At 40.0% G+C, this 16,339-nt stretch overlaps 1 protein-coding gene across 10 annotated transcripts in view; it reads right to left on the minus strand.

Moving 5' to 3' along the window:
• Window positions 1-1,651: 1,651 nt before the first annotated feature.
• The window catches only part of IL1RAP (interleukin 1 receptor accessory protein), a 337,672-nt gene continuing 322,984 nt past the window's right edge, over window positions 1,652-16,339 (minus strand). For all 10 annotated transcript variants that reach the window (XM_068281196.1, XM_068281203.1, XM_068281194.1 and 7 more), the window contains one exon: window positions 1,652-2,941. In XM_068281196.1, coding sequence (XP_068137297.1) covers window positions 2,214-2,941 — 728 coding nt within the window. In that variant the 3' untranslated portion in view covers window positions 1,652-2,213. The remainder of the gene's footprint in view (window positions 2,942-16,339) is intronic.

Here is a 16,339-nt window from a genome sequence, read left to right on the forward strand (position 1 = left end):
TTTTTAAATGAAACTCCCCATAAGAAAGGTTCATAATGGAGTATGCTGCTGGGGGTGGGGGTGTGAGCGTCACTACTTACCTACGGAGTGCTGTTTCTCTGCCCCCGATCCATATGGGATCTGCCATGTTCTTCAGAGAGTGACTGCAGCTGCTGAATTTCAACCTCTTGGCAGTGTCTTCTCAAGAGCACCACAATGTATGTTGCAATGCATCCTTATGAACTACAACTCCCGGAATAGCTTGAGACACCGCTGCAAATTTAAAAATTTTGCAGCTGCCGTCACTCACCGAAAAAAAGATGGATTCCATATGGACCAGATGAGCAACAACTTTTAGGCAAGTAATGAGACTTACCTTAACCCCCAGCCTCCCAAATGGCACACTCCTTTACAAACCTACCTTATGGGGAAGTTAATTTTAAAACATTTTTGGTTCCTAGTGCTCAGTAGAATTAAAGGACAACTAAAGGAAGACGAATAATGCAGGCTGCCATATGTATTTACATTTAAACAATACCAGTTGCCTGGCTGTCCTGCTGATCTATTTGGCTGCAGTAGTGCCTGAATAACACCAGAAACAAGCATGCAGCTAATCTTGTCAAATTTGACAGTAATGTCAAACACCTGATATGCTGCTATGGTCAGGGTCTATGGCTAAACCTATTAGAGGCAGAGGATCAGCAGTACTGCCAGGCAACTAGTATTGCTTAACCCTCCTGGCGGTCTATTAGAAACCACCAGGTGGCAGCGCAGCAATATTTTAATTTTTTTTTTAAATCATGTAGCGAGCCTAGGGCTTGCTACATGATAGCCGCTGTACAGCGGCGTCCCCCCGCCAGCTTCAATCGCCTCTGGCGATCTTTGATCAGGAAATCCCGTTCAAAGAACGGGATTTTCTGAAGGTCTTCCCCCGTCGCCATGGTGGCGGGGCGACGTCATCAATGTCATGGACGTTGTGACGTCTAAGGGAGTCTCGATCCAACCCTCAGCGCTGCCTGGCACTGATTGGCCAGGCAGCGCACGGGGCCTGGGGGGGGGCACGGAGGGGCGATCAGCGGCGATTCAGCACGGAGCGGCGGCGATCGGAATGCACACGCAGCTAGCAAAGTGCTAGCTGCGTGTTGCAAAAAAAAGGAAGCAAATCGGCCCAGCAGGGCCTGAGAAATCCTCCTGCGCGGCATAGCCCGAGCTCAGCTCGGGCTTACCGCCAGGAAGGTTAAAAGGAAATAAATATGGCAGCCTCCATTTCACTTCACTTGTCCTTTATGTATTTAGAAATCTGTTTCTTACAGTAAGCCGTAGCTAATGTCAGGTTCTCAGGTATTCATCTATAGCACTACTTATTCCATTAATTAGTGCATACGCTCATTTGCATAGAACCTCTGGTACTGTCAAGTCCTTGATCCTATTGGCCCAGACACAGAAATTTGTAAATCTCCTTTAAAAATATTTCACGCTATATATTCTATGCATGCCATACTTTTTTTTTTAATAAAAGAAAAATCCAGACTCTTCGAAATTGCCTGGAAAAAAACCCTATATTAGCAAAAACAAGTGTGATCATGAAATTATAGACCCAAAGCAATCAGTCAGCCAAAGTGCCCATTACACTTACTCATTTTGTTGACAGATTGCGATATATCTACGTTGATAAGATGCCACTGTAGTAGATTTATTTTCCTTACAAACGCCTGTTAAGGGCTTGGCAAGAGTGCACTGATTTATTTACCATGTTATTATATCTTACATTAGATCGGGTAGCGTTGGAGGAAGACAGAAGTCTCTTCGGTGACTTGATGGCAGAAGAGATTAACTGAACCAGTGCTTGGCAACGGACAGCAGGGAAACACACAACACATCCACAGTTCACGCACAAAAATGTATTGTTTGGTTTGAAAACAATAAATTAGATTCCAGAAAAACCATACCCGAATGGAATTCAACATAATATTCAAATATACACACACAAGAACTTGAATTTGCCACTCATTATTCAGTATTTCAACTTAATAGTTTGTTATTTTGTATTAAATGATGTGGAGATCTGGCGAGAATCCAATATAGTTTGCGTTGTAGTGCACAATCGTACTCCAGTTCTTTAACAATTAGAGGGCTACATAATGAACCTCTCAGGGATTCTGATGCATCATTTAGACGTTAAACAGTCCGGCATTTTTGCTTTTGAACAGCTATTCTGTAATTGGCATTCAGTATTATAGGACGTAAAAGTCACTGTTGTTGTTGGATAAATCTGTGTACTGCTGCAAGCTGAATGATGCTACAGACGGTGGTGCTGGTGCCTGCTGGGTCACTGTGCCGTTTTGAACCCAGTGCATTTTATTTCCATATGACAGGGGTTTGCATAAGTGTGTTTCCCATTTAGGTTTAGCACCCGCCCTGCATTTATTTCGAAGTCTATTGTCACTGTCACAATATGTTACACAGCACTGGCAGGCCTTCCCAGCTTTGGGTCCATTTTTCACTTTAACCGAACCCACCGTCACATTGTTTTCTTTTCTACTGCTTTTAGCAGACTGTACAGGAGATGTTCCTTTTAAACGTCTTTTCTTCTTGTGAATTTGATCAAGACTTATGTCTGACTGAGAAGAACAACTCTCGTTCCAGCTTGACCTTGTATTCAGACTGCGCAAGGGCAATGCCAATCTTAAAGCCTTCCAGAATTTTGAGCTGCTGCGCCTTGAGCTCTCCCCCTCCCAACACACAAATGGAACACTCTCCTTGAGTTTTGAAATGGTGGGGTGGGTCCCATGGAGCGGCTTATATTCCACTATGATGAGACTGGTGCAGAGGGCATTTTGACACACAATGCCAAGTTTGAACTCCAACATGCTAATACTCTTATCTGTTAGGTAGTCTGGACTCAAGACCACAATCATTCTTCGACTTCTCTGAATAAAGTCAAACACGGCTTCGACTGTGTCTACGGAATACAAGGGAGGCGTGGCAGGGGAAGATGAAATGGCAGAAGGAATAGAGAAAAGAATATTACTAGAGAGACACAGATAGGCACATCACTCTGATGCAGGAAGTTACTAGAAAATTAGAATATAATAAAAGATAATAGAGAGCAAAAGAAATAAGGAAGCAGTTGCGAATATGTGCATGTGATGTTCACAGATCTGAACATTACAACACCTGGGCATACAAAATACAGGACAGAGTTGCTTTCAGAGAAACAGCACAGCTAAACCATCGGTGATTTCAGAGGTGCAAGCGGCTGAATATACGGTACAGTACATGTTTTCTGTAACATTTGAGACTGCACTTACTTTTTCCAACTCAGAAATCTCCCTGAATGCACACCTAGGTTTCTGTCACCCCATCTACACTATCCTGTATACGGTGTCCATCATCAGCATTGGTTCCAAAATCTGCTAAGCTTCATTCTGTACTCCCTCAGTCACCCTTACTAATGATCACTCTTTGCCTTCTACTCCTTTCTAACTTGAAATTCATCAGTCAGCAGCTCTTCCCCTTGCACTATAGTACATTTATCTGCTTTCTCTTCCTGGGTCGCTTCCCCACTTGACATACCTATTATACTTCCAACCACTGGTCTGTGATCCTGTCCACTCCATCTTCCCATGTGACTATGGGTTTAACTTCTGCAGTGGTGTAGAGGTTATGGGAATGTTCAGCAGTGTGTTACACGACAAGTGGTGCTCAGAAGGCAAGTAAATGGAGGGGTGGAGGTTTGGAGCAGCAGTGGTGGAAAGACAGTAAGCATGAATAGTAATTTTACTCCCACTTTGGCACCTTGTCAGCATGAGAGGCCATGTAACACATTAGGGGATTTCCAAGGTACAGCTACTGGATGCAACACTACAGCTTATCACAGATCTGATGGTGCTGGGGAGAATAAAATAAACAAATCATCAGCTGTGTGTTCCATAACCATAGCAACGAGTTTTACCAAATTGCTAGGTTTAAAGTACAAGTTAATGAGCTTTTCTGCTAGACGCACCATACACTTAACCCCCTGTGTTGTCTACCTAGCCACTCAATACTTCGATCCTTGTCCGCCTGTACAGATGTCCTACATGTACTTTTCTATTGGTACAACCAACCTGGACTTGACACCTTTCCTTAAAGCCATCACACCACCTTAGTAAGAAGCCAACCTTTTATGCAAATTTGAATAAATAGAGAAAGACATTTTATAGGGTCAAGTTTGAAAATACATGTAAATGTCAGTTAAATGGAAACCGTTAACATGCAACAATTTTTACATGAAAAAAGGAACCTCTTAATATGTATAATTTAATATACGCTTGTATACAGAAAGAAACAACATATCTACATTACATAACGCTTCCTGCCTAGCGGTGCTATAAAAGGATTACATTTCTCTGTTCTCCTTAAATACAAGTCCACCAGTTTCTTCTTGCTTTTTGAAAACAATGCATGTATCCTTCAGTCTATCCAGCGGTTTTAATGAATACACAACCTTAAGTATGGGTATCCAGGGGGGACGTTTACAAATATATATATAAAATATGACTACAACAACAACATGAAAGCAAGTTAAAATGTGAAATTGGTATTGAAAATCTTGCTCAAGTAAATGTTACAATAATAACCCACAATGTGAACTGATGAAAATACACTATAGTTTCCTCTTAAATTACCCATTCACCAAGGACATTCTAGGGCAGCAGAAATAAAAATGCAATTGTAAGCAAACCAGAATAAAACATACATATATATTTATTTTCCGTTAGATGCACATAAACAAAGATGTTCACATTATATTATGGACTTGCCTCCCATATGTTTTATTTATTCTTTGGTATTTATTGTATGTAGTTATTTTTCGTCTGGTTTGTACATTTTCTATAAATCATGTTTGAAATCTCCGACCTTCGTGTTTGGAAGAAAAGGTCTCCCTGCTATTGAATTCTTAAAGCTATGTACAGATGCTAGATATTCCTTAAAGAAATACTGAAACTAATTTAAAAGAAAGAAGCAAAAAACAAATACCTATGGAGAGGGAAGGCTCTGGGTCCTATAGTGCCTTCATGTTCCTTTCATGGTCCACTCGTTCCAGCACCGTCAACTTAGTACAAATCTTCCACCTGGGGAGGTTTTCGAAAGTCTTTGGGAGCCCGAGTGCTTCCAAAAACTGGCAACTTCGTGCTGCACATGCGCGAGAGAATGAGCTCACGCAGGAACAGTATGGAGCCAACCATCTTCGGGAGCACTCGAGCTCCCGAAAACTTCTGAAGCCTCCTGTGGCGGCACTTGTAGACTTATGAAATCAATAGGTTGCCATCCGATTGGCATGCGAGGAAAAATAAAAAGTACACATGCAAATCCCTATAGCCTTGCTGGTCCGGCTAGAGGGATTTGCATGTGTTCTGGAATCATCACAAGTGCATCTCTGAAACACGTGGGCTGCATTAGAAAAAGGCCAGCAGAACTGCCAGGCAACTGGTATCATTGAAAAGTAAATATTTCTGTGTAGGAGGGGGAAAAACACTTATGCACACCACAATAGTTCAGTACAGCTGGCTTGTCTTGTTAAACTATGTCACTTTAAACATGAGATGGAACATAAGTAGCCATAGAGCAAGGATATATATTACAAAAGGGAAACCGCTTGCTATGTTTTAATCAAGAGGATCAATAAAGAGGTTTTTGTATTGGATGTGAAGCTCTAGACAACTTCTGTCCTTTTGTAAATAAATATTTGAGGAGGTTAGAGTGATGTTCACCATACTTTCCATAATAGCCTGCCTATTTAGCATGCTAACTGGGATGAATGGTCAGCCACCCACATGTTCCCGGGTTCCTTGAGTTGGACTTTGGCTTGTTAAGATGAGATTCTACTTTTTTCTTCTCTTTTTCTTTGTGATTGGAGTGTTGATATTGAACTATTTTCCCCCCTCTCTAGTTCATTTTAACTTGCCTATTCGGGTTTATACATTTCTTGTTATTTCTTAAATTACTCATGTCAGGGCTCCACAAAACTGTCTTTAAAGCGGACCTGAACTCAGAACGTCCTCTCTGCTCTACAAGATACGCAACAGTATAATAACCTTTAAAGAAAAAAAAAGGATTTCTTTATTACAGCTGATGCAAATCCTAAAATAAATCTGCACCAATTCTACTTCCTGATTTATGAAAGCAGACATGTTGTTAACAGCCTGTGCTTTCACATGAGCTCATCTGCCTTATGTGCCGTGACAGTCATGTGACACAGGGGAGAGATAAGATTACAACGTGTGATTAGTCACAAATGAGGGGGAATTAAACAGGCTGAATTCTCTAAATACATACAGGGGTGCATTTCTCTAGGTTTTCCTTCTGTCCTGTGCAAGAGTTCAGGTCCACTTTAATGCACATTGTCTATTGTCCTTTGCATATTCAAGTGTTATGTAATATTATTACAAAATGTTGCTTGTATGACTGTCATTCTATGCCAGAGGTCGTGGAATTAATATTAATCACTGTTTGCCTTTCAGGGCACATCGCATGACCTATAGGACTCTCTATTGGATCTGTATATTGTCATTCTTGCACTACAGCATATGTTTCTTAACTACGGACCTCCTGTTCAGTCGTCTGTTCCCCTGTGGAATATGGATATTTTTGCATTCAATATTCTTGCATTTAATTGTTTCCAATTTTTTAGTTCTTTCCCCATACTGTGTATTACTCTCTTGTCTCTCTCTCTATTGATATGCCATGTTTATAAATAAAAGCTTCTCCTTCCATGTCCGCAGGGCCGGGCCGAGGCATAGGCTGGAGAGGCTCCAGCCTCAGGGCGCAGTGTAGGAGGGCGTGCACAATTCATTCAGCTGTCATTCCTAATTGTGTATGAAGCAGAAAGAAACAAGAAAAGGGGATACATAGCAGTGACTGCAAGCCAGAAAACTAGATATTAAGGTTTTGGGGAGGTTGTGGGCCCTGTGGCCCTCTTAGTCTAGTAGCAATCAGTGTGTGACAGCTGGGGTGGAAGGGATGGAGGGGCGCACTTTGCTGTCTCAGCCTTGGGTGCTGGAGGACCTTGTCCCTGCTCTGCATGTCCGATGTCATACAGTCCATTCCATTTATACACTGGCTTATGAAGCCACAAGCACCCGCATGGAGACTGTTAAAAAAGTGACATGGTGGCCGCATCATGTTGGACTGCCAGGTGGTCTAAATCTCTCCATTTTCCTGAAACACAGTGTGACAAATAGCTCTAGACTCCACCAGCAATACCTTATTCAGGCTAAGTACACTTGCGTCACCTATATTGTCAGTGCAATTGGCCCGCTTCTGTGGGCTGTCACTTGTACACATGCTGCTGTTCCATCCTGGGACATGTAGTCCCACCATCAATACAGTTTAGCTTTTAGTGATTTGCATTTTTTTTTCTTTTTCATTAACAATTTTTATTTTTTTCTTATTCTTTATTTATTATAATTTTCTCTTAAAACTTACAATTATCCTATTACATATACATCTCATGTTTCATCAAATCTATTTGTCTCCATCTAATAAATATCAATCATACAAAACTGTACATACATATACATCTACATATACATACCTACCCCCCCCCCATCCCACGGACTCCTTCCTATGTAGGCCATATGTCTAAATTGCCCACTCACAGTTATACTTCAATGTCTAATTGATTCCCAAATGTTATTTTATTAAAAAAAAAATCTCCTTATGTTTCCACCGCCTATATACAGGCGGAGAGATAAAAAAAAAAATAAAAGGACAAGGGAAGAGGGGGGAAACCAAAGAAAGGCATCTGTACAGTCCACTCAGTCATCCATCTCCATTGGGCCTGTACACACTGCTGCGCTTTTAAAATCGCATGTGATTTTGAAATCACAAAGCCTTTATGAAAATAGAAAAATGGCATCGCACCAGTGTGTTCAGGTCTTCACGATTTTCATGATTTTTCAAAAGACCTTGCGATTAAAAAACGCATGCGATTTTAAAAGCGCAGCAGTGTGTACAGGCCCTTACACTCCGCAGTCATACCAATTCATTATTCTCATTCACAGCTGTTGGTGCCACACAGGGGAGAGGAGGGGAAGGACTGGGCAACTCAGCTGTCCCCACATGCCCCGGCCTCAACACATTAAGCTTCTCCTCAGAGAACCTCCCTATATCTTTTTGTTCTGGTATATCTGGACCATTTCTCCCAGATCTTCTCCCCCTGATCTTCTGTTCCGTGTAAAGAGTGGGTTAATTGCTCCATCTTATATATATATGTGAAATCTCCCCAAGCCACTCCGCAACAGTGGGAGGACCTGTTAACTTTCAATGCCTCCCTATCAGTACTCTTGCACCGTTTATTAGGTGACGAATTATAGATCTCTTATACCCCCCTATACTCCAATTATTAAAGAGAATCTGTATTGTTAAAATCGCACAAAAGTAAACATACCAGTGCGTTAGGGGACATCTCCTATTACCCTCTGTCACAATTTCGCCGCTCCTCGCCGCATTAAAAGTGGTTAAAAACAGTTTTAAAAAGTTTGTTTATAAACAAACAAAATGGCCACCAAAACAGGAAGTAGGTTGATGTACAGTATGTCCACACATAGAAAATACATCCATACACAAGCAGGCTGTATACAGCCTTCCTTTTGAATCTCAAGAGATCATTTGTGTGTTTCTTTCCCCCTGTTCTCATGCACTGAAGTTTCAGGCTGCTTGTTTCTTCCTGCAAACAGCTTTGCCCTTGTCTGTAATTCTTCAGTATGTGAAAGCCCAGCCAGCTCAGAGCATGATTTATCCAGCTTGTAAAAGATAAGAGAGAAGAGAGAAGCTGCTCTAATCCTAAATAACACACAGGCAGTGTGCATAGAGGGGCCTGGAAGGGGGAGTTCATAGCAGAACCACAACACTGAAGAACTTGGCAGCCTTCCAGACGCAGGCCGACAAGTCTGACAGGGGAAAGATACATTGATTTATTACAGAGACAGTGATAGCAGAAACTGCTGCAGTAAGCCAGAACATATTAGAATAGCTTTTTGAACTTGTAGGATGATAAAAAACAGGATGCAATTTTTGTTACGGAGTCTCTTTAATATGTAGAAGAAAGAAACCTGGGTCATCCGGTTGCTCATTCTCTGTTATTTCATTCATCACTTTCCTCACTTCCTCCCAAAAAGGTCTAATTTCACAGCAGTCCCAAAATATATATGTTTCATTGTGCCAGTATCTCTTCTACATCTCCAACAACTCTTGTCTACCCCCTGATATATCTTCCCTAGCTTTTCTGGTCTATAATACCATCTGGTTAAAATTTTAAAGCCAGACTTTTGTATTCTTGCCGAGATGAAGGACTTGTGCGCCCATATTAATGCTTTCTTCCATTGTATATCTGTGCACTCTTTTTGCAGGTTTGCCTGCCACTTTTCACTGATATCCTGTGTATGATCTTCCTGGCCATTTAACATTGCATAAATCTGGGATAAAGCTCCCTTTATTTTCTCTTCCCCTCCGCATAGGTCCTCGAATCTTGTGTTTTCCCTGGATAGTTCTTCCCTCGTAACTCTCGTGCTCTAAAATGATCTGAACTGTGCCATGCTCCAAAAGTCCAGACCCTCTTTCTGTAGCAATAAAACATTTTAAACACACTTTCTCTTCCCTCCTTCCTGTTTGGTTCAGCATCCAGGCAAATTTTGCACACCAAGTTATACACTAGCAGCACTTGTCAAATAGAATTACATGCACTTCTAATTATAACTTATGCATAAGAAAGAACTTTAACTCACTCATTCCGGTACTATTATTTAAAATTGGTTGCACTATTAATTTATTGTGCATACTGAAACCCAGTATATATTTTTTTGAAATCAGGATCGCTGTGTTTAACCTGCTGAGCGGTCTGGACGAGCTCAGCTCGTCCAACACCGCCAGAGGCTGCCGCTCAGGCCCTGCTGGGCCGATTTTCGTAAAATAAAAAGCAGCACACGCAGCCGGCACTTTGCCAGCCGCGTGTGCTGCCTGATCGCCGCCGCTCTGCGGCGATCCGCCGCGAGCAGCGGCGAAAGAGGGTCCCCCCAGCCGCCTGAGCCCAGCGTAGCCGGAACAAAAAGTTCCGGCCAGCGCTAAGGGCTGGATCGGAGGCGGCTGACGTCAGGACGTCGGCTGACGTCGATGACGTCACTCCGCTCGTCGCTATGGCGACGATCTAAGCAAAACAAGGAAGGCCGCTCATTGCGGCCTTCCTTGTTTATTCTGGGCGCCGGAGGCGATCGGAAGAACGCCTCCGGAGCGCCCTCTAGTGGGCTTTCATGCAGCCAACTTTCAGTTGGCTGCATGAAATAGTTTTTTTTTTATTTAAAAAAAACCCTCCCGCAGCCACCCTGGCGATTTAATCAGAACGCCAGGGTGGTTAATGCACCATAATGATCATTTATTCTATTGATATTATATGTTTATGATACCAGCAGGTGATTGCATACCTAATTTGTAATCGTTTTTGTTTACGGTTATTCAATTCTTGTGGCATTACTAAATAAAATATTGTTGATATAAATAGTGGTGCTGTCAATTGGACTATTTTTTCCATTTTTTGAGTCTTTTCTTTGCATAACGTCAGGAAAGGTCCTAGCACACTATATATTGTGTGGTTGGTGCTGATCAACCACTTTCTTTTTGTATGACTTATATAATTTTACAACTTTTAACCACTTCACAGCTTCTGTACAGTATATCTACTCCCCTTTAGACTTCATTTAAACGCCCAGGGGAGTAACTATACATACCCCCGCTGCCACCACCGCTATCCGCGGTCCCGCTCACTTGTGCGCTCGTTCATGTTGCTGTCTGCTTGCCAGGAGATCAATGAATGGGTAAGCAATTCACATTCATTAATCTAAGTCCCCGTAGCAATGATCGCCGGGTTCTATGAGAAGCTGCGCAATCATTCTGATAAGTAAAAGTTTCCTATCCACTGTACACTTCCTGTAAGCATACATATTTCGCTTACAGGACCCATTAAAAAAAAATATGACCGAGGCCATCTTGTGGCCAAATAGTAAAACTACATCTACATTTTTTTTAAAATGCAAAGACCTATTTTTACATTTAAATTTAAACCCTTACCTCCCACACTCCCCAATAGTTATCAACATTTGTTTTTTGTTAAAAAAAAAAAAATTACAATTAAAAAAAAACATACATTTTCTTAGGGACTGAACTTTAATATGTATGTCAAGAGGGTATATTACTGTTACTTTATAAATGATGGGCTTGTTATTAGTGATTGACGCAAAACTGAAAAAAAATGCATCTTTATTTCCAAATAAAATATTTCTGCCAGACATTGTGACATCATTTAAACGGTATAATAACCTGTACAAATGGGCAAATAAATTATGTGGCTTTTAATGATGGTAGCATTTATTATTTAAAAACTATAATGGCTGAAAACGGAAAAATAAGGATTTTATTTTCCATTTTTTTCTTATTTTCCCATTAAAAAAACATTTAGAATAAAAAAAAAAATCAGGGCATAATTTACCACACACAAAAAAAAGTAATTAGTGACGAAAAAAACAAGATAAAGTTCATTTCATTGTGATAAGTAGAGATAAAGTTATTGCCAAATGAATGGGAGGAGAGCTGAAAGGTGAAAATTGCAGGTATGCTGAAGGGGTAAAACCCCTCAGTTGTGAAGTGGCTAAGCCGCACAGACATGAGTCTCACGTCCACGGCTGGTGTTGCTGCAGCCACAGGGAGGCGAGACTCACATTCGTGCAGTTTGTGGGGCTTCACGCGCGATCGTGTGGGCGGAAGCCTGCGATGGTTCCAGTGACATGGGGGATTGGTGGCAGGGGACACAAGTCCCCTGAGCCAATTTGTGCTTGTCTTGTGAGAATGATCACTGTTTCTGTTTAAAAACAGTGATCATTCTCAAATGGTGCCACCGCGCTGCCTCCTGCTTGCTCGTTCCCACCGCCGATCATTAGAATAATGAATTAATCTCCCCTCTAGGTTCCTGTGATTGCCGGCATCAATGAGATGAGATGCCTGCGTCACTTCCGAAATAACAAAGCCACGCATTCCTTCGTATTTAGCGTACTTTAAGTACGCAATAGAAAATAATGTGCGAGGACATCTTGTGGCCAAAATTACACCTTCAGAAATTAGGGACTAAAATTGTATAATATGTATGTCACAGTATTATTAAATTATGTGCTTGAAAATAGTGATGGATGTAAAAATGAAAAACAAAAATGCACCTTGATTTTCAAATAAAATATTGTCACCATATATTGTACTAGGGAAGCGGGACAAATGGGCAAATAAAATGTGTGGCTTGTATCCACAGATGTATGTTTTAATTTAAAACTATAATGACAGAAAACTGAGAAATAATGATTTTTTTCATTTTTTTCCTTCCATTAAAAAGCATTTCAATTAAAATAATACTTCGCATAATGTACCACCCAAAGAAACCCTAATTGGTGGTGAAAAAACAAAGTATAGATAGTGATAAAGTTATTGGTGAATTAAAGGTAGAAGCACTGAAATGTAAAAATTCCTCTCTTCTACAAGGTAAAAACAACTCGCTGGCTGAAGTGGTTAAAGTAAATTAAAAATATTTCAGCCTCCATATCCCTCCCCACTTTGATTTGCCTTTAAGCAAGATCATCAATGGCAACTGGCTCAGGTAAAAATCAAGAATCGGTTCAGGTGTCACACAGTGTCATTTAATAATCATCCATATCAAATTGCTAAATGAATAAGAAGACATGAGTGCTGCTATTTGGTGAGGAGCACTAGGCTGCCACTATTCTCCTACCTCCATAGAACAGCTGATTGGTTATTATAGCTGAGCAGCATGTACAATTATCATTCAAAAAACTGTAATCTGGTATAATGAACAATGATTATTCTGGACAACCGTAATCGAGTGTTTATATGGGTGTTTGGCCGTAGCATATGTGAGAACTCTGCCATTTCCTCTAAAAACTTTGCCTAGATGAACTTCCTTCTTCTTCCTTTGTATAATCTTTGTTTAGTAGTAACAGTTTTAAATGAATCTTATGTACAAAAACTATTCTTAAGATTGTTCCTCATGTTTTGCCCATGGCAACAAGTGCTGGTTCACTAGGAACCTGACTGGCTGTAGTGAGAAACAAATACATGTTTCCTCTACAACATATTCTTATACATGAGGCCTTATGTTACAGGAAAAGAACAATTGTATTCCTTCCTTTCTTACTATCAGTTATAAATCATTTGAAGAGCTATTGTAACCTATTATTTATATTCAGTTTGATGTATTTAAGCTTTTAAACTATGGAATGTCAAACTAATATTTTTCACTACTAGGACGGTGTTTTTTTTTTTTTTAATGTAAATACGGTGCTATTAAAATGTATAAAAAAGGGGAAAAAGTGAACTTTTCAACAGACTAAATTCATGGAGCCAAAAAGCCATTCTAGTATGATTTCAAACTTGAATAAAAGATGCAGGAAGTGTAAGAAATATGAAGGGTGTCCTGGCTAAATTCCTTTGAACAACCGACTAAGGAGTGTTCCAACCACATATTTAGACTCACTCTGACTCAACTACCTGCCCTCTTATTCAATTCACGTTTCAAGTTTTCTCCTAGGTGATATTCTCACACCTTATCAATAAAAAAGATGAAAAAATATCTCCTATGAGAAAACTTAGGATAAAGAGTCAATTGAACAAGGGCTCAGGCACGTGAAGTAAAAAGATCTGCATAGCAGTCAAGCAAATAACTAACAGATATTTCAACATGAGAGCATCCATATTTTCCTCACTTCAGGTTCCCTTTAAACATCAGCACACCACAATAAAGGAAATAAGAGAACATGAAAACTCATATTGTCATTCATTGTACGTATTTAACTTATAAAGCTACTTTTTGATAACAAAAAAATTGCAAGCCATATCAAAGCTTATACTAAGTCATTGAAGCAAATTGCACCCTCCCACCCCCCAAAAAAAGGAGAGAGATGATGCAGATGGGATTGTGAAAACGTACTTCCCTTGTAATTGACCAATCAATAGTTCAAAGGTTTATCAAACCAACAACACATTTTGTAGGCATACATACCCACTTCCTCAGAAACCGTGTCTATTGGCTATATTAGGAACCTGTGAGGGTCTTTTATGCTCTAAACATAGCCAATAGGCACTGTTCCCGAAGAAGTCAGCATGCCCACAAAACCTTCAAACTATTCTTCATTTATTTATTTTTTAGGTGTCTCGCTCCATATTTTAGTATAATCCGTGTATCCAAAATTTGGAAAATGTACATCAATCCCTCATCCTGCTGGAGTGCAACCAATCTGAGAAATCTAGATGCACAAGTGGAGATGGGTTGATAACTGGACATGCTTATCACAGTCACTTGAAGCATGGACCCCCTTTTGTGATTATCCATTCGTTTATGTCATCTCTGAATACCATTCATTGTACACTTAGTGGATCTTGGTTCTGTTCTAATTTTGAGGTTTCTTAGACCAAAAGGATTCTAACCATATCCCAACTTTCCTGCTTACATCACAAGGGAGAGATTTACATTCCATGTCAATCAGTCATATAAACTTCACTGTGTGACATCTGCAATGCAAATTTTCCTGTGATGTGTAGATGAAAAAACGCATTCATACCATAACCTGTCAGAAGCAAAATATCAAATTATACACGTCTTTCTTATTAACGACTGAATCTATGCCTGCAAGTCAATAGTACAAGATTATAAAACATGAGTTTCTTTTTCAACAGAATCCTAAATGTCAAGGGAATAGGCACAAGACAAAATAGGCTATTCTATAAAACAATCACATGCATAAAATACACAGTAGTTGCTGCAGACAGCACCGGCCAATACAAAAAGCTGTTAGGAGAAAATAACGCCGCCTAGATTCTTATCACACAGGGATGGCGGATCCCCAAGCTTGGCTGAATAGGATATTGCTTGCTATGAATATTCCTGTGACATCTTCATGCACGCTGCAAATCCCTTTGCAAATATTAAGCACTTTTATCAATGACAGTTCCTCGGGTGTCAGGCACAAAGAAATTGGTTTCCGTGATACACTACTTGAAAATTGACACAATGACGTTTGTGCAGATGCTGGTAAACTTTGCTATGGCTAATGATCTATAAAAAATGGATGGCGGATTTCCTTTGGGGGAACATAAGGGAGTTAATTGAGTTTAAAGGTATAGAGGACCATTATGGAATATATAATTTTACAGTGTAGCGCTAATAAAGTGGAGGCCGGGGACAGCATTAATCTTATTCATTGCCTCTCTCTGCCTAATTGTTTCTCTTTCATTGAATATTGATGGGAATATGCATATTCAATACGGTCTGCCAAACGGGACAGGTTTGTTCTGAGTTTTCCAGAGTTAATTCTACTTCATTGTACTCTAATCTCCCATCTCGATTCAAATTCAGTGTGGCAGACTCGGCTGCACACAAGGCAGCGTACTCTCCTGACAATCAATCCTTACCAGAAATTGAAATTGATTCTTTATGATTAGACCTACATAAAAACACTTGCTGCTGATTTTCTGCAGAGCATTCTGGGTGATCCAAATTGTATTGTGACAAAAGAAGTGATAGAAAAAAAAAAACCTCACAGAAGGTACCAAAACTATTAATTGCCGCTATATGCTTACTGGGCTCTACCGTCCCAATACTAGCGGGAGTATATATAGTAATCTGTGATAAATTATGTTTGAATTTACAGTACCATAACCGTATACTTCATTTGGAATTTGGACTTTGATGTGCATCTGAACTCTCTGGGTGCATTTTTAGTTTTTTTAAGATTTACATTTAAAATACATATAAAAAAGTACATTTCTTCCAGAGTAAATTGTGCTATAAATTACTTTTCCCCTATGTTGCAGTCAGTTACAGCCGGTAGTAGAAATCTGAAAGAACATAGGTTTTGGATTAGACCATCTACTCATGAGGGATTCTGAGGGTGTGCCTTATTTTTAAAAGCAAATAGTGAATGGCAGTTGCTCAGTCCAACTGTCAGAATAGTTTGTAAACCGGTAGGGGGTGGCCTGCATCTTTGTATACAGTGGAGGAAATAATCATTTGACCCCTTACTGATTTTGTAAGTTTGTCCAATGACAAAGAAATGAAAAGTCTCAGAACAGTATCATTTCAATGGTAGGTTTATTTTAACAGTGGCAGATAGCACATCAAAAGGAAAATCGAAAAAATAACCTTAAATAAAAGATAGCAACTGATTTGCATTTCATTGAGTGAAATAAGTTTTTAACCCTCTAACAATAAAAGACTTAATACTTAGTGGAAAAACCCTTGTTTGCAAGCACAGAGGTCAAACGCTTC

This window comes from Hyperolius riggenbachi, chromosome 4, assembly GCF_040937935.1.
Source record: "Hyperolius riggenbachi isolate aHypRig1 chromosome 4, aHypRig1.pri, whole genome shotgun sequence".
Lineage (NCBI taxonomy): Eukaryota > Metazoa > Chordata > Amphibia > Anura > Hyperoliidae > Hyperolius > Hyperolius riggenbachi.